This window comes from Bubalus bubalis, chromosome 3 (genome assembly GCF_019923935.1).
Source record: "Bubalus bubalis isolate 160015118507 breed Murrah chromosome 3, NDDB_SH_1, whole genome shotgun sequence".
In the NCBI taxonomy this organism is placed as follows: Eukaryota; Metazoa; Chordata; class Mammalia; order Artiodactyla; family Bovidae; genus Bubalus; species Bubalus bubalis.
Window position 1 is genome coordinate 86,256,021 of NC_059159.1, and position 25,937 is coordinate 86,281,957.

General features: G+C 35.5%; 1 protein-coding gene across 5 annotated transcripts in view; it reads right to left on the bottom strand.

Annotated features, from left to right (window-relative positions):
• FOCAD (focadhesin) overlaps positions 1–25,937 on the bottom strand; it is a 301,517-nt gene that overhangs the window by 142,902 nt on the left and 132,678 nt on the right. For all 5 annotated transcript variants that reach the window (XM_044939795.2, XM_044939797.2, XM_044939796.2 and 2 more), the window contains 4 exons: positions 20,160–20,264; positions 19,645–19,746; positions 18,987–19,117; positions 16,592–16,718 (listed from right to left, as the gene is read on the bottom strand). In XM_044939795.2, the coding sequence (XP_044795730.1) occupies positions 16,592–16,718; positions 18,987–19,117; positions 19,645–19,746; positions 20,160–20,264 (465 nt within the window). The remainder of the gene's footprint in view (positions 1–16,591; positions 16,719–18,986; positions 19,118–19,644; positions 19,747–20,159; positions 20,265–25,937) is intronic.

Here is a 25,937-nt window from a genome sequence, read left to right on the forward strand (position 1 = left end):
TAGACAAAGAGTTGGGACGATGGGAGAGGGCAGGGAGAACTACCTTACCCCATGATTTCAGAAATAAATCAATAAAAGAGGGTAGAATAGCCAAAACATAACCTTGGCATAGGGTATTTCCGGGAAAATCACTTCAGTGACAAACAGCCTGGAGTGAACTCTTCCAGCGGTCAAGAATCCCCAGGAAAGGGCCCTCCCCTCCTTATCTATTGCTCAATTGTACAATACTCCGCTTTGAAAATATAACACCCTCTTGGAGCTAGGCGAGATGAAAGAGCTTTTCTTCATGATCCTGCAACGCCTATTAATTTTTGCTACAAGAGACTCACAGATGATTAAGAAAACAGAGGGTTAGCACTGCCTCACATTCCCATCTCAAGGACTTAAGAGAGAAAAATCTTAAAAGTGAATGAGCCCTCTTTTTCAGTACAATGTACTGATTTTCATTTATGCACACACCAAAAGCTATTTCTCCTCTAACTGTGGGCAATTTGTTTAGACTGGAAGTCATTTTCCTCCTTGAAGCATTAGAGGCAATGTTACTAGATTCCTATGCGGTTAAAGAATTAAATTTCAGAAAAACTATGACTCATTCACCACCACCCAGAGCACAGATTTAAAAATCAATGGCTGAAGAAGCAAAACTTGTACTGTCCCCAAAGTACATTCACACTTCTCCCAAGTGGAAAAGCAACATGATACAGTGGAAAAGCACAAGAAGTATAGAGAGTATGTGAATGTCTACCTTATCATGTCAATTTGGATGTTACTTTGACTTGACAGGCTCATGAGCAAATAGCACCTACATTACAAGATTACTATGAAGTGTAATACAGACTATAATGGACACCAAATGCCAAACATATTCACTAGCATGAAAATATGCAGCTTTAATAGTTTTGTAGTATTAAAGTATAGCAACACACTGCAAAAAGTACAGATCTTAATTGTATATTTCAATGAATCCTGACAAATGTACACACTATTGTAACCACCACCTCCATCATGAAACACACCATGGAAATATGTGAGCCACATATGCAATTTAAAATCTTCTAGTAACCACATTTTTAAAAAGTAAAAGGAGACAGATTAAATTAATTTGAATTATTGTCATTTTACTTAACCCAATCTATCCAAAACATCATTTTAACATGTAAAATAACCTAAAAATATTGAGATAGTTTATACAATTTTTCATACTAAGATATCAATCTGCTGTCCATTTTACACTTAGAGCACAACACAATTTGAATTAGTCATAGTTCAAGTATCTAACAGCTCTTAGATACAGACCACAGTCCAGAAGATTGCCTCTTGCCCCTTTCTAGTCTACCCTTCTCCCCCGCCAAGTCAATTACCATGCTGATTTCTATCCTCATAGATGAATTTTGCCTATTCAGGAATTTCATAAAAATGAGATGTATGGACTTTTTGTGACTGGCTCCTTTCACTGAGCATGCTTCAGAGATTCATCCATATTGTTGCACGTAGCAGTGGTCTTTTCCTTGTTATTGGTGAATAGCGTTCAAATGTACAAACACAATACCCATTTGAGTTGTTTCCAGATATGTTATAATCGTTAAGCTGAAATGAACACTCATATACAAGTCTTTTTGTGGATATGTTTTCATTGACTCAGATAAATATCTAGAAGTAAAATGCTGGATCATAAGTATACATTCAACTTTATAAGAAACTGCCAAATATTTTTCAACAATGACTGTATCATTTTATAGTTCTGCCAATAGTGTAAGAGATATCAAGTTACTTTACACCTTCTCCAATGTTTGATATCATCAGTTTTCTTTTTTTTAAATTACTGATTTCAGTGGTGTGTATGTTTCCCAATGACCAACAATGTTGACATTTTTCCATATTTATTAGCCAATCATATGACATCTTTTTTAAAGAGTGGTTTGGAAAAATGAAGGGAGAGTTGTTACATGGGCAAACGGAGATTACTTACATGAAATTATTTCAATGATTAAAATAGGGGACATAATTCTAAGGACTACCTGAGTCAAGCAGAAAATGTAAATCTAAAAGCCAAGAGAAGTGCTGCAAATTAAAGTACATACTTCTCAAAAGGTAGCTGTTAATGTTACTTGGTATTAACTTGTCCCTCCCACGTGGAGAACCAGGCCAGGTTCTGCAAGATCTTCCTCTTTAACAAGAGAGGGTAGATATCTGTAATTTTTACTTTTAATTAATATTAGAATTAATTAAAAATATTAGTCCTATGATAATGAAAGAAAATTGGCAAAAGTTTTTAAATTCTGATTTCTATAAATGTTAGTGATTTATATAAAGACAAACATCCTTAATATCATAAACATTAAACCATTCAGGGTCCTTACTGATTACTGGTCAAAGATGGTATCTACTGGGACTTCCCTGTGGTCCAATAGTTAAGACTCTATCTTGCAGTGCAGGGGACATGGGTTTGATCCCTGATCTGGGAACTAGGATCCCACATGCCATGGAGTAACTAAGCCCACATGCCACAACTCTCTCGAGCATGGCAATGAGAGAGACCATGTGCGACAACACCAAATCCCACATGATGTGTGATATAGCCAAATAAATAAATATTAAAAACCAAAACCCCTCAAAAAAGCTATCTATTATATTAAGACAAGGGCTGTAAACCTCAAAGACAGATGACAAAATCATTTTGAGTGGCAGGCAACAGTGCCCCAGAAAAGTTAGAAAGAAAAAGTTGGTGAGGGCAGCTCCCGATTCCTCTTTTCCCACTGCTGCTGCTAAGTCACTTTAGTCGTGTCCAACTCTGTGCGAACCCCATAGATGGCAGCCCGCCAGGCTCCCACTAGCCTCCCATATTACAGAACATATTCTAGGATATTCTTATTCTTCAGTGACTATTCGTATCATGTACATTTTAGTAAGAATGAAAGTCATAGCTAAAAATACTTCAGTGGCAATGCCTACCTAGGAGTATATCCATTATTTGGGGAGAAGAGAAGAAAAGATATCTGTTGATGGGATATAAAACACAACTGCTTTGGAAAACAGCCTGGCAGCTACTAAAATGGTTAAACATAATTACATGATCCAGCCATTCCACTCTTAGATAAATACCCAAGAAAAACAAAGAACTTGAAAACGGAAGTTCACAGCAGCATTATTCATAATAGCCAAAAAGTGGAAACACCCAGGTGTGGTGCACGTGTGCTCAGTCGTGCCCTATGTGACCCTATGGACTGTAGCCCACCAGCCTCTTCCTTCCACGGGATTTTTCAGGCAAGAATACTGGAATGGGTTGCTATTCCCTTCTCCAGGGGATTTTCCTGATCCAGGGATTGAACCTGCATCTCCTGCCTGGGCAGGCAGATTCTTTACCACTGAGCTACCTGGAAACAAACCAAATGTCCATTAACTGATAAATGGATGAATAAAATATAGATGAATGGATAAATAAAATGTCGTATAGCCATACAGTGCAATATTACTTACCTATAAAAAGGAATGAAGTATTGATATTTGCTACAACATGGATGAAATCTTGAAAACATTACACTAACTAAAAAGCCAGTCACAAAAGGCCACATATTGTTTGACTTCATTTACATGAAATGTCCAGAATAGGCAAATCTATAAAGACAGAAATTAAATTAGTGGTTCCCTATGGTGGGGGCGAGGTGTGGGGCATAGGGGTGGTATGGAAGGTATGTAACTTCTTTTGGGGGTGATGAAATGTTCTAAAATTGATTGTGATGGTGGATGAACAACTAATATTCAAAAAGTGACTAAATTTCACACTATAAATAGGTGAGCTGGATAGTATGTGAATTATACCTTGATACAACTGTTTACATAAAAAGAAAGAAAAACTAAAGGTACTAGTGATTCACAGAGTCTCTTTCTTCTAGTCCTAAATATTCTTTTCCTTTGCCACCTGGTGTTGCTGCTTGAGATTTAGAAAAGCATTCCTTTGATGTTGTATCTTTCCTCTGCACTATTTCTGAATTTCAAATACATCTGGTGTACTTAACACAATGCTTTCCCCTACTAGGCTGTGCGCCCCTAGAAAGTCCAGAGAACCTTGCATAGCCTGGCTTCAGTTTTCAATATTTTTATTTTAAAATTGATGTTTTTGGTGTCCTGCCTAGGGAATTTTTGCCCAGCGTGTGCATTGCAGTGGACATAGGACTGGGGGAAGCTGTGCCATCTCTTTTTCGCTTGGTCTTCTCACTACTTCTACTCATCAGAGAATAAATGAAAAACTTGGCAGAACACTGTTGAAAGGCTGCCAACCCTTCTATTTGAACATCTTTTCCAACAGGCAACAAACTTTATGAAATTATGAGATAAACAGGATCCCTTTTACACTTACAGCCCATAAACCCAAAAAGCAAAACAATGACAGCACTTTTTAAGTGTAAAATAAAAAGTATGGATTTAAATATGATCTTTAGTCAACAAGATGGATTTCTAAAACATCTTTTAAAAGCATTCATAATAACAATACATCAATGATTTTAAAATAAAAAATTTAAGTCACTTCCACTCCTCTTAAATATTCTCCAAAGCTCCAAAGCTAAACCAGTCCAAATCCACTGTGAGGAAAAAATACTCATTTTAGACCTTCCTTTTCCTTATGGGCCCCTCATGGGTAACAAGCAGAATTGTCATGTAACAAGAAGAAATGCTGCCCTCAATGAAGTGATGATATAATTGAACTGTTCTCTGTACTAACAAATAACACTGTCAGAAACTTAGGAACAATTGTTACATTACAACTTTCTATTTCATGCTCAATAAATGTGGCAAGTTACTTTAAAAATAAGCTAATTATTTATATATGTTAGTGTTAGTTGGGCTTCCCTGGTGGCTCAGCTGGTAAAGAATGCCCCTTCAGTGTGGGAAACCTGGGTCCGAGCCTTGGGTTGGGAAGATCCCCTGGAGAAGGGAGTGGCTATCCACTCTTATTTTTAAAGTAACTTTCCATGTTTATTGAGATAGCCAATGGGAATTTGCTGTATGACTCAGGGAATTCAAACTTAGAGGGGTGGGAATGGGCAGGAGCCGGGAGGGAGAGTCAAGAGGGAGGGGACATATCTACACCTATGGCTAATTTACACTGACATATGACAGAAATCAAACCAATATTGTAAACCAATCAACAATAAAAAATTAATTAACATTAAAAAAGTAAACTAACCATAAGATCATAAAATATCCATAAAACTCTAAAATATTTAGTTCAAGAAAACAATTCAAAAGAAAGGAAAAACTTTACATATGTAATTACTTCTTAGACTAATTATAAAACTTTAGAATCCAATTGAAAATGAATTATTTGATGACATATGATACTTTCACTCAATGGAAAATAATTAAGCCATGAAAACCTGTAGCTGCATCAAAAATCATTCTAGTAAAATGTAAATTGAGAAGATGGAAAGTATAAAATGTATGTGCAAAGAAAATACAATGGGAAAAATGGAAAAATCAAAATGGTTTTGTGAAATGTGGATGAAGGATGCTTTCATTATCCAAAGTAAATGTGATATTATTAATATAAAAATCTAAAGTAGGATAAAAACACTTCAAAGAGTCAGATGTGACTGAGTATGCATATATGAAGAAATATGTCAATACATCTTTAAAATATAAAATTCAATAAATAACCCATAAAGCACCAAAAATCAATCTATTTTGGCTCAAATATCTTTTTCATTAGGATCTCTATGCAAAGCCTAAATAATCTGAAATCTTATGCATTAATGTATCATAAAGGAAATAGAGAAGTATGAGGGAAAGAGTTCAAACTTAATGCTCACAAAAAGACTTATCCATTTAATATCAGAACAGGACAAGGGCAATGAACAAAAACATGGCCAACAAAAACACAGAGTGACAGTATATGAATTATATCTCAGTAAAGCTGTGTTTTTTTTTTTTAAGTGATTAACATATTGTCTCTGAATTCAGGTAGACCTGGGTTTGAATCCTGGCTCTACAACATTTTAGCTGGATGACTCTGGGCAATTATTTAACCTCTGTCAGCCTCCCAGAAGAAAACAGCACCTTATCACATAAACAGCTTTTTCCCATAAGATTAAATCATATAATAAATATAATGATTATAGTATACAGTGATTACTACATAGAAAGCACTCAGGAAATCAATAGATGCTTACTATTATTATTATTATTAAAATCTCTCTAATAGTTTTCCATCTGAAAGCACTCTGCTAATTTCATATAAAAATAAAGGAAATGTCATCTGTGGACAAAATAGCTAAGTGGAACATATGTGTCTTTACTTGATATTTCGCATGGCTTCATAAAAAGCTCTCTTTATAGTAAATGGCCCAGAAAAGAGTTCATGATTTCCCAGTATCCTTTATTTATCCTTTGGTTATAAGGATACTTATCCAGTATCCAGTATCCTTTGCTTCTTAGAAGCAATAAGACAAAATTGTTTTACCAATCATTCCTATAGGAATGAAATCTAACACAGCTCACCAGGGAAGTTAAAAGCAACAGAGAAGAAAATATGCAAAGGACCTGAATAGACACTACTCCAAAAAGATACACAAGTGGCCAACACACATGTGAAAATATGCTCAATATCACTAGTCATCAGGGAAATGCAAATCAAAGCCACATGTGATAACACTTTGTACTCACTAGGAAGGCTACAGTTAAAACAAAAAAGCAGATAAGCTTTGCTGAAATGGGGAGAAATTAGAACATCCACACTCTGCTGGTGTGAACATAAAACAGCACAGCCACTTTGGAAAAACAGTTCTGGAAGCTCCTTAAATAGTAAACACAGAGTAACCATATAATCCAGCAATTTTATTCCTAGGTATATATCCCTCAAAAATGAAAACATATGTCCATGCAATTACATGTTCACAATATTCACAGCAGCAATATTCATAATAATCAGCAAAAATCCAAATGTCCATCAAATGATGAATGGATGAATAAAACATAAGATAATTGCATCAAATATTATTGGATCATAAAAAGAAGTGGAGTATTGGTACATACTTTAAAGGTGATGAACCTTAAAAATATGTTAAGTGAAAGAAGCCAGTTACAAAAGACAATATGTTGTCTTTATTCAGATGGAATCCATCCTTTCAATCTCTCACTGGAGACCATGATAAATGATTAAGCAGCAATAATTACAGGTTTAATCTGACCCTATCAAGGACAAATGAGTCTCATAATGACTCTCAAAATTGAAGAGTCCATTGTCAACCTTCGGAAAAAGAGTTAACTCATAACACAAAGGCCAGGATGAGAAAGCCTGCGTGCTTAGTTGCTCAGTGGTGTCCGACTCTTTGCGACCTCGTGGACTGTAGCTCTCCAGGCTCCTCTGTCTATAGATATTCTCCAGGCCAGAATACTAGAGAGGGTAGCCTTTCCCTTCTCCAGGGGATATTCCCAACCCAGGGATCAAACCCAGGTCCCCTGCATTGCAGGTGGATTCTTTACCAGCTGAGCCACAAGGGAAGCCCAAGAATACTGGAGTGGGGAGCCTATCTCTTCTCCAGTGGATCTTCCCGATCCAAGAATTGAACTGGGGTCTCCTGCATTGTAGGCAGATTATTTACCAACTGAGCTATCAGGGAAGCCCTCTTTAAATATAGGGTTATCCAATTTACTCTCTTCAAATTGTTTTTAAAAATTTCACAGTTTTAGGCTGTCTTTTCATATTCTTAATTATATTTGATAGCAAAGGATCCACAGAGAAATAGAGAAATCACTACCAAATGTTTCTGGGAAGAAGATCCATAACCATGCTGAATATTTTCATTCTTGAAACTCTTGGCAGCCATCAATGCTTCACACATGGTATCAATTAAAAGACAGAATAAATAGCTTCATAGAATGCATGTTGGCTTCTGTGGATAGCATACTGGCAAAACACCAAAAGATTAGCCCAAAATTACTAAATGTGGCCTGGCAAGGGCCACCAAATTTAGTATATTTTACAACTTTAACACACGTCACAGAACATAACAGCAGCAGCTCCACAAATAATGAACACACACATACATACACACAGCTTGGAAAGATTAAGCAAAAGAGAAAGAGATATTATTACTATAAGGCCCACCACAGGGGAATAGATTATTTCTGCTTATTTAGATGAACATAGAGTTATTCACTACCAAACATAAAAAAGAACATTCTATTACCAAAATTAACAGTGATGCAGTTTCAACAAATTTCACAGCTGTAGACATTTTAATATCTATAATGAAAATATGGTAAATAACACTTATTCACAATTAGTAAGTGTCAATAAAATAGTGGGTTCTTCCCCCAGACAAGAAAGACAGATGAAAATGAAGGGATAAAAAATAAGTATCAGTCATGTCTGACTCTTTGCAACCCCATGGACTAAATAGTCTATGGAATTCTCCAGTCCAGAATACTGGAATGGGTAGCTGTTCCTTTCTCCAGAGGATCTTCCCAACCCAGGGATCAAACCCAGGTCTTCCCCATTGTAGGCAGATTCTTTACCAGCTGAGCTACCAGGGAAGCCCTATAATAAAATGAAGTTAACTGATTAATGGCATTGCTTTTTGACTTATGAATGCCCATCTTATTATAAAAAGGACTTAAAGAGGTTAGTATATAGTTGTAGAAGGACAATATATTAAATTCTTATCTCATTTGTAACATCTCAGTTGAAATTTCTTTGCAGTGAATACGGGATTTGGATTTTACAGCATTAAAAAAAAGAGGGGGGTGGAGAAAGACAAACACAGTAAGAGAAAGGTCTTTAACCAAGCCAAGGAAAGAAGTATTGAAGTACCAAATTAGACACAGGCTTTTTTAAATAAAATACTTAGAACATGATGCCTCAATTCTATATTTAAAATGGATGACCAATAAGGACCTACTGTATAGCACATGGAACTCTGCTCAATGTGATGTGGCAGCCTAGATGGAAGGAGAGTTTGGAGGAGAATGGATACATGTATGGGCTTCCCAGCGGTGCAGTGGTAAAGAATCTGGCTGTCAATGCAGCAGACACAAGAAATGCAGGTTCAATTCCTGGGTCAGGAAGGTCCCCTGGAGTAGGAAATGGCAACCCACTCCAGTATTCTTGCCTGGAAAATTCCATGGACAGAGGAGTCTGGTGGACTACACAGTTCATGGGGTCAAAAGAGTCAGACATGCCTAAGCACACATACACACATACATGTACATGGATACTTGTAGATGTATGGCTGAATCCCTTCACTGTTCACCTGAAACTTTCTCAACATTGTTTGTTAATTGGCTATATCCCAATACAAAATAAAAAGTTAAAAAAATTAAACATGTTCTTTCCATTAAAAAGATGTTATTTGCTATATAATGAATGCTTGTACCTACCCCCCTAAATTCAGGTGTTGACATCCTGATCCCCAAGGTGGTGGTATTAGGAAATGGGATCTTTGGAAGGAGATTAGGTCTTGAAGGTAGAGCCTTCATGCCAGGGATCAGTGTGCCTATAAGGAGACTACAGAGAGCTACCTTGCCCCTCTGGCTATGTGAAATTACAGTGAGAAGACAGCTATGAATCAGGAAGTAGGCCCTCAGCAGACAGTCAAAGTGCCAGCGCCTTGATCATGGACATTTTAGCCTCCAGAACTGTGAGAAATAAATAACTGATGTTAATAAGCTATTCATTATGTTATTATTATAGCAACCTGAATGGATTCAGATTGCCAAGAGTGTCTGATAGTGGGCTCAGAACCGTCTTTATGAATAGTGGTTTGGAATGGAGAAATAGATTTAGGGCTACAGTGTAACAATCTCAAGAGGTCTCCTTTCAATACACAAAAAAATACCAAAAGCTTTGGCAGGGAACTGATAGGATACCACTTATGAGAAGAAACTAAGTTACTATCATATTTTATATGAGTTTTAGGGGAAAGATGAAAAAACTACTTAGACTCTCCTTGAAGGCATGGACTATAACCAATTTTTTAGGAACAAGTTTGACATTTAAAGAGCACCTATGTGGGTGGATATTACCCACATTACTAGATCTATTTTGTGTGTAATGCCATTTTACCCTCATTTGAGGAAACGAGGGTCAAAGGGGTTAAGTAAATCAAAGGACACACAGCTAATGACATATATACTAGGCAGACAATATGTCTGTCTAAAAACAAAGATGCTTTCTACCACTTCAGGCAACATTTTTTTTTGTTGTTTGTTTGTTTTTTAATTTTATTTTATTTTTAAACTTTACATAACTGTATTAGTTTTAACTACAGTTAACAATGATATCTTACAGAAGTGGAATGAGGAAAATCACTTCTTATGAGTTAATAAGCACTTATAGACAACAGAGCCTTATAGAAAGGAAAGGATGGGAAGAGCACAATGGAATGACAGAAAAAATTACTTCCTATATGTAGTTTCAGAAACAAGGTGATTTCTGTTTGGAAAAAATAATGACAAGGAAATACTTTCAAATGGTAGAACTATTTATTGTGAAACTAATACAATTATTACAGTGGTACTTTCCAATTTCAGATGACGGACTGAGGCAGTAAAAAACAAATTCTACCAGTTAAAAACAAGTAGATATGGTTACAGGTCAGCATACATGAACCACAAATCAAAAACCTACAATAGACACCAAAAAAACTAGAAAGAAACACAAGAAAACTACTAAAGAAAATCAAACCATGAGGGAAGAAACAAACAGAAGACGTGAGCAGAGAACTACAAAACCAACTGGAAAACAAGTAATAAAATGGCAATAAGTATAAGCCTATCAGTAATCATTTTAAATGTCAATAGACTAAATGTCCCAATCAAAAGACATACGGTGGCTGACTGACTCAAAGAAGACCTGTCTATATGCTACTTACAAGAGACTCACTTCAGGGTGACACACACAGAGTAACAGCAAAGGGAGGAAAAAGATATTTCATACAATCAGAAATGACAAGAAAGTGGTGTAGCAATACTCATTTCAGACAAAATAGAATTTTAAAGCAAAGCTTTTAACAGAAGACAAAGAAGGGCCTTATATAATGATAAAGGCATAAGTACAAGAAGAAGATGTTACACTCCTTAATATATATGTACCCAATACAATACATAAGGGGCTTCCCTAGTGGCTCAGATGGTAAAGCGTCTGCCTGCCATGTGGGAAACCCAGGTTCAATTCCTGGTTTGTGAATACCCCCTGGAGAAGGAAATGCCAACTCACTCCAGTATTCTTGCCTAGAAAATCCCATGGACGGGGGAGCCTGGCAGGCAATAATTCATGGGGTTGCAAAGAATGGACATGACTGAGTGACTAATGCTAAATATATAAAGCTAATATTAACAGACATATAGGGAGAAATCGACAATAAAATGATAATAATAAACTTTTACACTCTATATACATCAATGGATGTATATACACATCTTCTAGACAAGAAAATCAATAAAGCAACCATAGTTTTAAATGACACAATAAACCAGGTGGCCTTAAATAGATATCTCCAAGATGTTCCATCCCAGAGCAGAAAAATACACATTCTTTTCAAGTGCACATGGAACATGTTCCAGAAGGGAGCAAATTCTAGGCCACAAATCACAAGTTTAAGAGGATATAAATTACGTCAAAACTTTTTTTCCGATCACAATAGTATGAAACTTGAAATCAATTACAGAAAGAAAACTGAGAAAATAACAAATACCTGGAGACTAAACAATATGCTACCAAACAACAAAGGGTCAATGAACAAATCAAACAGGAAATCTGAAAATACCCTGAGCTAGCTGAAAATGGAAATACAAGTTCCCAAAATCTATGAGATGCAGCAAAAGCAGTTCTAAGATGGAAGTTTACAGTGATACAGCCCTTCCTCAGAAAACAAAAAAATCTCAAATAAACAACCCAACCGACCATCTAAATGAATTAGAAAAAGAAGAACAAATAAAGCCCAAAGTCACCAGGAGGAAGGTAAGAATAAAGAACAGAGAGGAAATAAATAAATTGGCAGCATAAAAACAAAAACAAAAAGATCAATGAAACCAAGAGCTGATTTTTTAAAAAGATAAGCAAAACTCATAAACTATAGCCAGGTTCATCAGAAGGAAATGAGAGAGGACCGAAAAAAAAAAAAAAAAAGAATTGAAGAAGAGAAATACCAATTGATACCACAGAGTTACAAAAAATCATAAGACAATACTACAAATATATCAACATACAAAATGTCAAATACTACAAATATGTCAACAAATCGAACAATCCAGAAGAAATGAACAAATATCTAGAAACATGCAAACTGTTAAGACTGAATCAGGAAGAAACAGACAATCTGAACAAATTAATGACTACTAGTGAAAATGAATTTATAATAAAAAAAAAATTCCCAGCAAAGAAAGTCCAGCATCAGAGGGCTTCACAGGAGAATATTACCCAAAACATAAAGAAGCGCTAATACCTATCCTTCTCAAACTATTCAAAAAAACTGAAGAGAATGAACACTCACAAATTTATTCTACAAGACTAACATTATCCTTATACCAAAGCCAGACGAAGCCACTACAAAAAAGTAAGTTTCAGGCCAATAATGATGAATATAGATACAAAAACCCTTAAAAAATTATTAGCAACTTCATTCAATGATATATAAAAATAATCATACACCATGATCAAGTAGGATTAATTCCAGGAACGCGAGGATAATTTAACATTGGCAAATTTATGTGGAACACCACACTAAGAAAAAAATAAAAACCACATGATCATCTCTATGAGTGATAGCCGCTCAGTCGTGTCCAACTCTTTGCAACTCCATGGACTGGAGCCTGCCAGGCACCTCTCTCTATCCATGGAATTCTCCAGGCAAGAAGACTGGAGGGGGTTGCCATTTCCTTCTCCAATCATCTCTATTATGCAGAAAAAGTATTTCACAAAATTCAATATCCATTCATGATAGAAAATCAATTCATGATAGAAAAATCTCAAAGTTGGTGTAAATGAAATATATCATAACATAATAAAGGTCAGTTATTACAAACCTACATCACACTCAATTGTAAGATGGTGAAAACTAAAGACTTTGCTCTAAATTAACAGATGAATGTAAAAAGATGTGGTGTGTGTGTGTGTGTGTGTGTGTGTGTATTCCAAATATACATAATGGAATATTCAGTTCAGTTCAGTCTCTCAGTTGTGTCTGACTCTTTGCCACTCCATGGACTGCAGCACGCCAGGCCTCCCTGTCTATCACCAACTCCTGGAGTTTACTCAAACTCAAGTCCTTTGAATTGGTGATGCCATCCAACCATCTCACCCTCTTTCTTCCCCTTTTCCTCCTGCCCTCAATCTTTCCCAGCATTAGCATTTTTTCAAATGAGTCAGCTCTTCCCATCAGGTGGCCAAAGTACTGGAGTTTCAGCTTCAACATCAGTCCTTCCAATGAACACTCAGGACTGATTTCCTTTAGGATGGAGTGGTTGGACCTCCTTGCAGTCCAAGGGACTCTCAAGAGTCTTCTCCAACACCACAGTTCAAAAGCATCAATTCTTCTGCACTCAGCTTTCTTTATAGTCCAACTCTTACATCCATACATGAGTACTGGAAAAACCACAGCCTTGACTAGATGGATCTTTGTTGCCAAAGTAATGTCTCTGTTTTTTAATATGCTGTCTAGGTTGGTCATAACTTGTCTCCCAAAGAGTAAGCATCTTTTAATTTCATGGCTGCAATCACCATCTGCAGTGATTTTGGAGCCCCAAAATATAAAGTCTGCAACTGTTTCCACTGTTTCCCCATCTATTTCCCATGAAGTGATGGGACCGGATGCCATGATCTTAGTTTTCTGAATGTTGAGCTTTAAGCCAACTTTTTCACTCTCCTCTTTCACGTTCTTTACTTTCTGCCACAAGGCTGGTGTCATCTGCATATCTGCGGCTATTGATATTTCTCCCGGCAATCTTGATTCCAGCTTGTGCTTTATCCAGTCCAGCATTTCTCATGATGTACTCTGCATATAAGTTAAATAAGCAGGGTGACAATACAGCCTTGACACACTCCTTTTCCTACTTGGAACCAGTCTGTTGTTCCATGTCCAGTTCTAACTGTTGCTCCCTGACCTGCATATGGATTTTTCTCAGGAGGCAGGTCAGCTGGTCTGGTATTCCCATCTCTTGAAGAATTTTCCACAGTTTATTGTGATCCACACAGTCAAAGGCTTTGGCATAGTCAATAAAGCAGAAATAGATGTTTTTTCTGGAACTCCTTTGCTTTTTCGATGATCCAACGGATGTTGGCAATATGATCTCTGGTTCCTCTGCCTTTTCTAAATCTAGCTTGAACATCTGGAAGTTCAAAGTTCACGTATTGCTGAAACCTGGCTTGGAGAATTTTGAGCATTACTTGACTAGTGTGTGAGATGAGTGCAATTGTGCAGTAGTTTGAGCATTCTTTGGCACTGCCTTTCTTAGGGATTGGAATGAAAACGGACCTTTTCCACTCCTGTGGCCACTGCTGAGTTTTCCAAATTTGCTGGCATATTGAGTGCAGCACTTTCACAGCATTATCTTTAGGATTTGAAATATCTCAACTGGAATTCCATCACCTCCACTAGCTTTGTTTGTAGTGATGCTTCCTAAGGCCCACTTGACTTCACATTCCAGGATGTCTGGCTCTAGGTGAGTGATCACACCATTGTAATTATCTGGGTCATGAAGATCTTTTTTGTACAGTTCTTCTGTGTATTCTTGCCACCTCTTTTTAATATCTTCTGTTAGGTCCTTACCATTTCTGCCCTTTACTCAGCCTATCTTTGCATGAAATGTTCCCTTGGTATCACTCATTTTCTTGATGAGATCTCTAGTCTTTCCCATTCTATTGTCTTCCTCTATTTCTTTGCACTGATCGCTGAGGAAGGCTTTCTTATCTCTCCTTGCTATTCTTTGGAACTTGGCATTCAAATGGGTATATCTTTCCTTTTCTCCTTTGCTTTTGGCTTCTCTTCTTTTCACAGCTATTTGTAAGGCCTCCTCAGACAGCCATTTTGCTTTTTTGCATTTCTTTTTCTTGGGTATGGTCTTGCTCCCTGTCTCCTGTACAATATCACGAACCTCCATCCATAGTTCATCAGGCATTCTATCAGATCTAGTCCCTTAAATCTATTTCTCACTTCCACTGTATAATAGTTAGGGATTAGAATTAGGTCATACTTGAATGGCCACCTGATGCAAAGAGCTGACTCATTTGAAAAGACTCTGATGCTGGGAAAGATTGAAGGCGGGAGGAGAACGGACGACAGAGGATGAGATGGTTGGATGGCATCACCGACTCAATGGACATGGGTTTGGGTGGGCTCCGGGAGTTGGTGATGGACAAGGAGGTCTGGTGTGCTGGCAGTTCATGGGGTCGCAAAGAGTCAGACACGACTGAGCGACTGAACTGAACTGAACTGAACTGAATGGTCTAGTGGTTTTCCCTACTTTCTTCAATTTAAGTCTGAATTTGGCAATAAGGAGTTCATGATCTGAGCCACAGTCAGCTATTACTCGGCCATAAAAGAGAATGAAATTCTGTAATCTGCAACAATGTGTATGAATTTAGAGATTGTTATGCCTAGTAAAATAAGTCAGACACAGAAAGATAAATACACTATGTTATCACTTATATGTGAAAACTAAAAGAAAGCAAACAAATGTATATAACAAATTAGAAATGGACTCGCAGATACAGAAAACAAATAAGTGATTCTCAGTGGGGAGAAGGAGAGGGGATGAGGGAAGGGGATTGGATTAAGAGATACAAAATACTACACATAAAATAAATAAGCAACAAGAATATTATTGTATAGCACAGGGAAATATAGCCATTATTTTTTTAATAACTTAAAGGGAATATAATCTATACAAGTATTGAATTACTATGCTGTACACCTGAAACTAATATATTATAAATTAACTTCCATTAAAAAAAATAATAAAGCTACTTACAAGACTGCATAAAAATATTAAAAAATTTAGTTTGGTCAGTGAATGACCTTTGATGTAATTACTACATTTCTCCAAAACATTAAAGATTCCCTTTGCTGTGCTGTACTTTTGGAAGTAGTCTACAGTTCAGAAGATGATTTAGAGGCTCAGTTCTAACATTAATCCATCCTACCCAATATGATCACCAGAAAAGGAAGAATCTTTTGCCAATCTTCAAGCCAACAAAAGTTGTTGCTATCTATAAAACTGAGATACCACGTCAATTTCCTCGCCTCCTCTGCTTCTAAAGCTCTCCAATCATAGAACCACGAAGCAAATATACTCAAGATTTCTTCTATAAGCATTATTCTTCATTTTATATTATCAAGAATAAATAACAATGAAGAAGAACATAAAGCATAGTTTTCTTTAGCCTCTAGAAAACGTCTACATGTTTCAAGACTCCCCTTTATAGAGAATTTGTAGACAATCTTGCTTCAGTCTACTGAACAAAGAAAGATCTCTGGATATAAACAGCCTGACTTTCAGTTACTAGAATTTGTCTTGCATCCTTTTAAGCACAATGCCTTGTAAATTATTTTCTTCCAAATTATACAAAACAATTTAAAAACAATTCAAAAAAGCCCACCTCAGCTTGGCAGAGTGCATGAAGACCTTGTAACACCAAGGCTGCCGGAGTAGCTTGGTCAGGCTTAGTGCACTCATTCAACACCTGGGAAATAGCTGCCAACATATCTGCACCATGCTGATATGGCCTATAAGAAATGACATTTAGACACAAGATTAAAGTCAAAGACCTATATTACTACTCCAAGGTCTTTTGCCTGAATAAAAAACATTAATTCTTTTTTTTACCCTCATACCTGTTAAACATGGATCCTCAATGGATAGGGGAGCCTGGTGGGCTGCCGTCTATGGGGTTGCACAGAGTCAGACACAACTGAAGTGATTTAGAAGCAGCAGCAGCAGCAACAAATAAAACCATATGCTTTTTTTTCAAAGATTTGCAACTTCATCATTTCTGCTATAACTTCAGGCTAATTTTTCATATTATTACCCAAAAAAGAAGACACTTATTAACAAATTTTATTCTCCCTGAATCACAAAACCTATAGTCTGTATTCTGTGTTTTCACTGCAGGGGCATGAGCCTGATCCCTGTTAGGTAACGAGTGTCCCGCATGCTGCGTGGCAGAGCCAAAAAAAAGAGGAATGTGAAGAAAAAAACCCTATTGTCTGAATCAACAAAAACTCAAGTCTATAGTAGTAGTGAAAAGAAATGACTTACCTTATTGAGATCATCAGTAAAGCCAGGGTTATGAGATCAGAAGATGACTGATTATAGTAGTGTTACAAACTTAGATGGTTATACCTACCATGATGATGACAGTGTATGAGGATAAAGTTAATAATAATAATATGAACTATAACTGACTGAGCACTTATCTCATGTCAGGAACTGTGCCAGATTCACTGACTCTTCTTCCTCTCATTCCTCTGTTGCACATACATTGTGCTATCTATAGAGTGCTTTTAACTTCATAAAGAAACGCTCAGGTCTGCATTCCTTATAACCCCTCAGTGATATATTTCTCTCTACTTAACAAAATGTAAATTAAAAAATTGCCTGATTGAATTCTGTGAAATCCACCAATGGAAATCATTTAGCAAAAATGGAAAATTTTGATAGGATCTTGAGGTGGTAACTGACAGGTGCACTAAATAAGTTTTTCACAGACTCTGATCTGGTCTGATATTTAACCTCTCCTGAGCCCCAGCTTTAAGTATGCAAAATTAAAATGTCGGCTTTCATCTCTTAATTTTTTCCATGCCAATACCTCAAGAGAATCTAAACTCTGAGGTCTTGGGATACATGTGTATAACTTTTAGACCAAGTGATTTTTTGTGTTGCCAAAAGGTTGGAGCTTAGAAAAGAGGCAAAACTGCTAGGGCTTAAATACAGTCTAATCTGAGATTTTACCTAACACAAGAATCATCTGCATTATCAGCATCCAGGCCAACTCATTCATTGCAAAGCTTCAGGAAGTACCATTCACAATGTCATCATTGACAGAAGTGAGGATGATGCGCTAAGAACTCTACAGTGCAGTGGTTCAATCAACATGAAACTGCAAGATTACAACCTATTTCAAATGCGTTAAATCTATTTCCTCATTAAAGATTTCGACCTGATTCAAGAAAATAGAAATCTGATGAGGTGGAGCTCTGCTTAGTGTTATTTCAATCTTAGGAACTCCTGCCTAGCTATTTACCCATAACCTAGAAGAGCAGCAGCATCTCCCTAATATCTTCAAGTCTTTTTAAACCCCAGAGCATATACAAGAATTCAAGATCATTTCCTTCCCTGTAATATTTCCCAAGAATTAATTCCATTCAATGAGTCACAAATAAGGCCTTCTCTATTTACATATTATAAAAGTCAACCATAGGTTTTTAAGGAATCTCTATACTGTTCTCCACAGTGGCTGTATCAATTTACATATCCAGCCATAGTGGAAGAGAATTCCCTTTTCTCCATATCCTCTCCAGCATTTATTATTCATATATCAAAAAAAAAAAATCAAGCATCACATAAGGAGACTATAAGAAAGAACAATTTGAGCTATAACCCACTGCTTAGGTTTCAGGAATTGATATATAGAAAAATACAAAACATAACATCTTATGTTTTATTACAACATTAAATTATTATCCAGAAAAGGATATAAATATCTGCTAAACCTAGATATAAGACTAGACCTGAAAAGACATGCCTGCTACTCAAAGTAATTGTCTGATGTTACTAAATTTTACAGTCAGACACTTGCGCTTAATATTCATTTATTCTTACTCAAATATCCTCTGCCTATCTTTCCGAGTGTCTTGCTTGCAATAAAAAGATTAAATACAAATATATATATCATGCAAAATAAATGCAAAAAAATATCATGCATTTATATATATATGTATAAATGCAAAAATATGTATCATGATATACATTCCCAAGGGTCAAGCATGTCTTACCTTTGCTTACATATATCTCTGATTGATGCTGCTTTAGCAATTAGTTTCTCCCATTGGACTTCCTTGCCCACAGACAGAGAGGGCACATCGGACATGGCCATGAAACGCTGCAGTTCAGGATAGACACGATCCTAAGAAGGCAATTTCACAAAAAAGGTAATTTTACAACTTGAGTTGAATAATCATTATCTCCTTCTATGAAACATTTTCACCTCTAAATCTTACATTTGCATTGCAAATTATAATGTATTTCTTCTAATCAGCAAAGAAGAATGCTGTTATGATTGCTAGAGATTTTCTTGCAGATCTATGTACTGTTCATTTCATAAAACTAGGAAAAAAGTGGCAAAATCTCACTCTAATTACAAAGGCTTTAATCACTTAAATTTCTATTACTTTTTCACAAAAATGGAAAAACAGATTTCAAAATTAAGGAAACAAGATGATTTTCTATTCTCAATTTCTCTCTGAGAGTCAATCACAACTGACAGCTTCATAGATCAAAAGTACAACACTAAATTAAAATTTCTCAATGCAATCATTTATGCCACTCACTAATATCACTATATCAAAGGACTGTCATGCATAATGACAACATTTGTTTTCTTCAGTGAAAGGGACATGCTTAATATCCACACAAGTGTGTATCTGAGCTTACCTGTTTTTCCCACAAAGATGTCAACAAGCGCAAAGTGACAGCTTTTAGTTGTGGAGTGGTTCCAAGAAGTTGAATTACTCGTAGAATCTGTCCTATGCACACCTACAAAACATTGAAGAAACTTTGGTTTCATAAATGCAAATGTGGATAAAATCCCAATGGTAACAAAAAAACTTAAAAACCTCTTATTATAAAATAAAGACTGAAATGGAAGCTTATTACAGTATTACCTATCTTCTCAGAGGTCAGAGATAGCTTTGGGAGGAGCTAATTAGCAACTCTGGGCGCATAAAAATCCTATGTCAGACAATATAGCCAGTGGGAAAACATAATGAAAAGATGATTTTAGAAACTAATTCTTAAATATTTTAACGAATATTTTTGGCCCAACAAAGGAAGTAGTGATCGCAGAAAAATTAAAGGGTCAAAATTTCACATGGTAAGAAACAAAATTCAATGTATTCTTCATGCCTCACTTTCCTTCTGCTCCCAAGTAAACTGGTTAATATACAAACCTTGTGAACACCAAGTGTAGGTAAAGTATACAAGATATCATTGTATAACACAGGTGCCAGTGGTCTTCCTAATTTGAACATCAAAACTGGAATCAGATTCGGTACCTAAAATGAATTTAAAGAACATACAAATTATGTCTTTTAAAAGAAATCAATCTATAAAGCAATCATTATTTCATTTTTCTCCAAAGGAATACTATGAATATATATGAATTATATATGAATTAAAAGACAGAAAATGCCAGTTAGCCATTTGTTGTTAATGATAAATTCACAGTATCACTAATATCCTATTTATTTTTAAATTACCTGTGAGCTCTTGTTCTATCTATTTATACATGTTTAAATACTCTAGGTTTTTGGCGCTAAAATCACAACATTAATTCTTTGTAATAAAAAATAGTTATGATCTATCCTGCCCTAAAGAAGCTTACAAATTCTTTAAAAAAAAAAAAAAGAAGCTTACAATTCTAATGAGCAACCTAATGAAATATTCAGTGATGTTATTCCAAGACAAAATAATTAAAATCAATTGTACTTTATGGGAATTAATACACAAAAAATTCCTTGCAAGTTTATATTTCAATCCCTATGCATATCACAATAAAATAAGAAAAGCAAATCATTTATTGATTTGATGCCTTTTATTATTAAGATGGCAATATTTCCCAAATACATCTACAGATTCAATATAAACCCTATCAAAATTCCAGCTAGCCTCTTTGTCAAAATTGAGAAATTAATCCTAAAATTCATATGAAAATAAGCGATCCAGAAGAACCAAAACAATCTTGAAAAGGAATGAAATTTGAACATTCAACTTTCTCAAATACAAAATGTCCTACAAAGTTACAGCAATCAAAATACTGTGGTACTGGAATAAGAATGTAAATATAGATCAATGAAATAGAACTCAGTATCTAGAAATAAAACTTGTCATTTATCTTAATTGATTTTAGACAGGCCAAGAAAACATGATGGAGAAAGAAGAGTCTTTGAAAACTGGTGTCGGATTTTGAAAACTATATTTCCACCTACAAAAGAATTAATTTGGACTCCTTCCTCATACTACATTAATAACCTTTGAGCAAAAATTAACTCAAAATAGAGTTTAGACTAAAATGTAAGAACAAAAACTGTAAAACTCTTAAAGAAAATATAGGAGTAGATCTTTCTGACTTTGAGTTAGGCAAAGCCTTCTTAGATATGACACCAAAAGCATGAGCAACAAAATAAAATATATTTTATCAAATTAAAAATATTTGTCCTTCAAAAGACACTATAAAAGGAATGAAATTGTGGAATTCACAAACATGTACATGGACCTAGTGACTGTCTAAGTCAGAAAGAGAAAATCAAATATCACATAATATCACTTATATGTGGAATCTAGAAAATGTTACAGTGAACTTATTTGGAAAGCAGAAACAGAGACACAGACAGAGAGAATGGACATATGGATAGTGGCAGGGAGGGGGGAGGTGGAGGGGCAAGAAGAGAGGAGGTGGGATGAATTGAGAGACTGGGATTGACATATATACACTATTATGTATAAAATAGATAATTAATAAGAATCTATTGTATAAGCACAGGGATTCCATTCAGCACTTTGTGGTGACCTAAATGGGAAGGAAATCCAAAAAAGAGGGGATGTGTATGTATACATATAGCTGATTCACTTTGTAATACAGTAGTAACTAACTTAACATTGTAAAGCAGCTATATGCCAACAACAAAAAAAAGATTTTTTTAAGACACTATAAAGAAAATGAAAATAAAAAGAACCCACGGAATGGAAGAAAATATCTGCAAATCATACATCTAATGAGGGACTTACAGAACCAGAATATAAATATATCAAGAATCCTCCATAATAAAGGACAAATAATCCAATTTTAAAAGAGTAACAGATCTGAATAGATATTTCTCCAAAGAAGACAAACAAATGACCAATAAAGACAGGAAAAAATACTCAACCAGCATTAACCATGACATAAATGCAAATCAAAACCAAGTAATATGCCACCCCATACCAAACAGGATGACTTGAAAAGACAGATCATAGCAAATACTGACAAGGATGTGGAGAAATCAGGACCTTCATACACTGCCAGTGGGAAAGTTAAATGGTGCAGCCCCTTAGGAAAACAGCCTGTCCGTTTCTCAATTGGCTAAATAGAATTACCATATGATTTAGTAACTATACTCATAGGTATTTACCCAAGAGAAATTAAAACATATACCCATACAAAAACTTACATGTGAACCTTCACAGCAGTATAATTCACAATAGCCAAACAGTGGAAACAATGCAAATATCCATCAACTGATGAAGGGATAAATAAAATGTAGTATACCCATATGATAGACCATTATTCTGCCATAAAAACAGAATCAATACGGATGAACTATTTAAACATCAATTGCAAAAAATAAAATAACTCAATTAAAAAATGAACAAAGGACTTGAACAGACATTTTCCAAAGAAGAAATACAAACAGCCACAGATACATGAAAAGATGCTTAATATCACTAATCATCAGGGAAATGCAAATCAAAACCATGATGAGATATCACCTGACACCTGTTAGAATGGCCATTATCAATAAACTAGAAAATAACAGCTGTTGGCAAGAATGAAGAAAAACTGCAACCTTTGAGCAATGTTGGTAAAAAGTAAAATGGTGCAGTCACTATGAAAAACAATATGGAGGTTCCTCAAAAAATTAAAAACTAATATATGCAATCCCACTTCTGAGAATACCAGTACCGGCAGTAGTCTCTTTTAAAATTTATTCACTCACACACACACACACACAAATTAACTGCTCAGTTGCTATTAGCTACTTATTCTACAACAATAGTCTTTTGATTGAAACACAAGATTTTCTGTAATATTTTATGGAATGTCAAGAAACTTTAATTGTTCGACTTGTTTCATCTGGCACTGTTGGTTTCTATAATAAAATACACATGGGCAATTAAAAATGTTTTGAATCAAATATTTGAAAGGAACCAAAATCAAGATCTCAAAGAGATATTAAGCACCTCCATGTTCACTGGAGAAGGTGATGGCACCCCACTCCAGTACTCTTGCCTGGAAAATCCCATGGATGGAGGAGCCTGGTGGGCTGCAGTCCATGGGGTCGCTAAGAGTCAGACACGACTGAGTGACTTCACTTTCACTTTTCACTTTCATGCATTGGAGAAGGAAATGGCAACCCACTCCAGTGTTCTCACCTGGAGAATCCCAGGGACAGCGGAGCCTGGTGGGCTGCTGTCTATGGGGTCACACCGAGTCGGACACGACTGAAGCAACTTAGCAACAAAATGTTCACTGCAGCATTACTCACAATAGCCAAGAGATGGAAATAACCTAAATACTATCAATGGATGGATAGATAAAGAAAATGTGGACTATACATACACAAGGAAATCCTGTCATATACTATAATATGGGTAAATCTTGAGGACATTATGCTATGTGAAACAAGCCAGTCACAGAAGGACAAATATCACGTGGTTCTATCACATGAGGTATCTAAACTAGCCAGTCTTAGAAAAAGAAAGTTGAATGTGCTTATCAAGAGCTGGGAGAAGGGAGAAATGGGGACTTGCTCAGTGGGTACAGAAATTTAGCCTTGCAAGATGAAAACCTGTATACAGTATACCTTCATTTTGATAAGAAGGTATATTTTATGTTATCTGCTCTTCACTACTGTTTTTAAAAGAACCATGGGATTGTTTTTTAAGAGTCAGAAGAGTCTTGTTGAGTTCATTTAGGTAAATGACTTTATTTTACAGATGATAGAGGTAAGGCATGGAGGGAATTACAAAGTTAGTGGCAGAATGAGGATGGAAGTTCAGATCTCAGTTTACTCCTCCCTTCTATACTGGGAGAAATGAAAACAACACAAGATTCCAGGCTGTATATAATAGGATAAAGAGTTATCATGTTAAGTCTTCTTCCTATAATTGGACTAAACATATAAGAAAAAAGCAGGAGAGACAAAACTCAGCATCTCCCTGGAGTCAATCATATAAAGAACAGAGTAGAAAAATTTTACTCTGGATTCCACAAAAAATATCCATGTGGGCAACACTGTACAAGTTATGCAGAAAGCAGCATAATCTTTCAGAGTCCTATAATGAAAATCATGAGTAGGGCTATCCACTTATAAATTGAGAACTATAGAGGGCTTTGTTATTATTCGTTTTGGTTTCCAAATGAGAGATATAATTAATGTCTATAACTAGTCTCTTTTTAAAAAATATGAGAGAGCTTATACTTTAACAGTATATAAGAGATAGTTATAAATTAACATTGAAAAATTAAGACACCAGTGAAAAAAAAATTCAAGGCATATTCATCATATGGAAGTAAGAGGTAAATATCCAAAGTGGTATCTGGTTTTCTTTAACTTTTCTGACTTTTGTTTTATAAACTAGACCTGAAATATAAAGTGAATTCCTAGACCATATTTTATAAACTCCCTTAGATAATTGCTGAAATATCTTTGCACAAGAGTGTCCTATGAAAATATGGAAGTAATTTTATGTATACAAAGGTATTTGCCATTTATAAAACAGTGGTAACATTATATGTTAAGTTAGAAGTGAAAAGATAAAACATGAATTAAAATTTGTATTGATGTGCACTTGATTTAGTGTACATGTGTGAGTTTCAGGTGTACCGCATAGTGATTTGGCAAAATGTGAAATTTTATAAAACAAAGAGTGAATATGCTAGGATGGTACACACAAACAGAAGCATAAAAGAATTCTTAAATAATTTTAACAGTGAAAGAGTTTTTTTTAGTGATTTATTTTACAAAAAAACGTACATAATGTACTATGGTGTTTTTGAACATCAGTTAATTCCATCTTCCTAAATTATTTGACATGTCTACTCACAATATTACTTATTATTTCAGTAATACAGTAGAAAGCAGTTCACTGACGGACGCGCTGAAAAGCTAATCATTTCTTTTTCTTATAAGAATCTGAAGAAATGCAGCAACGTCAAAGAAATCTAAACACAGTGTAATTTTTTTTTCTTCTGTGGTTCATATTATTTCATAATGTTATAACTAAATAAGTGGCTTAGGGTCTTGAACTTTAACCTTTGAGAGTCAAATAAGGTCAAGGGAAGAAAGATTGCCTCAACTAGGCAATCTTCTTTCTGTTTGATATTCACTCTAGCTTTATTCCAATTCAGCTTGAGCATATGATTCATAATGACTCCTCTAATAGTAACAGCTAACATCTATTGAACAGTGACTACAAATGCTCTCCTTAGCACTTTATAAGAAATCATGATTATCATGTTTCAAATGATAAAACTGAAGTTCATAAAGGCCAAATAATTTGCCCAAGGTATTAATAACAGAGTAGTACATACTGGAGTTGGGACTAAAGCAAAGCAATATAACTCTGAAGAGCCCATGTACTTGCCAGTTTGGCTACCAAAAATAGGGGTGACATCTTCATTGCCTTTGCATCTCAGGTCCCAGCATATCATAAGTGCTTTCAGAATGCAAAAACCACTCCTAATTTCTTTATCTGCTCAAATTCTATATGCAAGATAGATCTTGTAATAGTCCTGCAGATATTTCATCTGGTACACAATTATTAAAAGCCTACCACTTGCAAAGAAAAGTACCTAGAGACAGTACTCTGACCAAACAACTCTGAATCACAAAAATTTACCTCTTAGGTTAAGTGTTACCAGATATCAATATTATCAGAACATCTTTAGAATCTGAGCTAAGAATTTC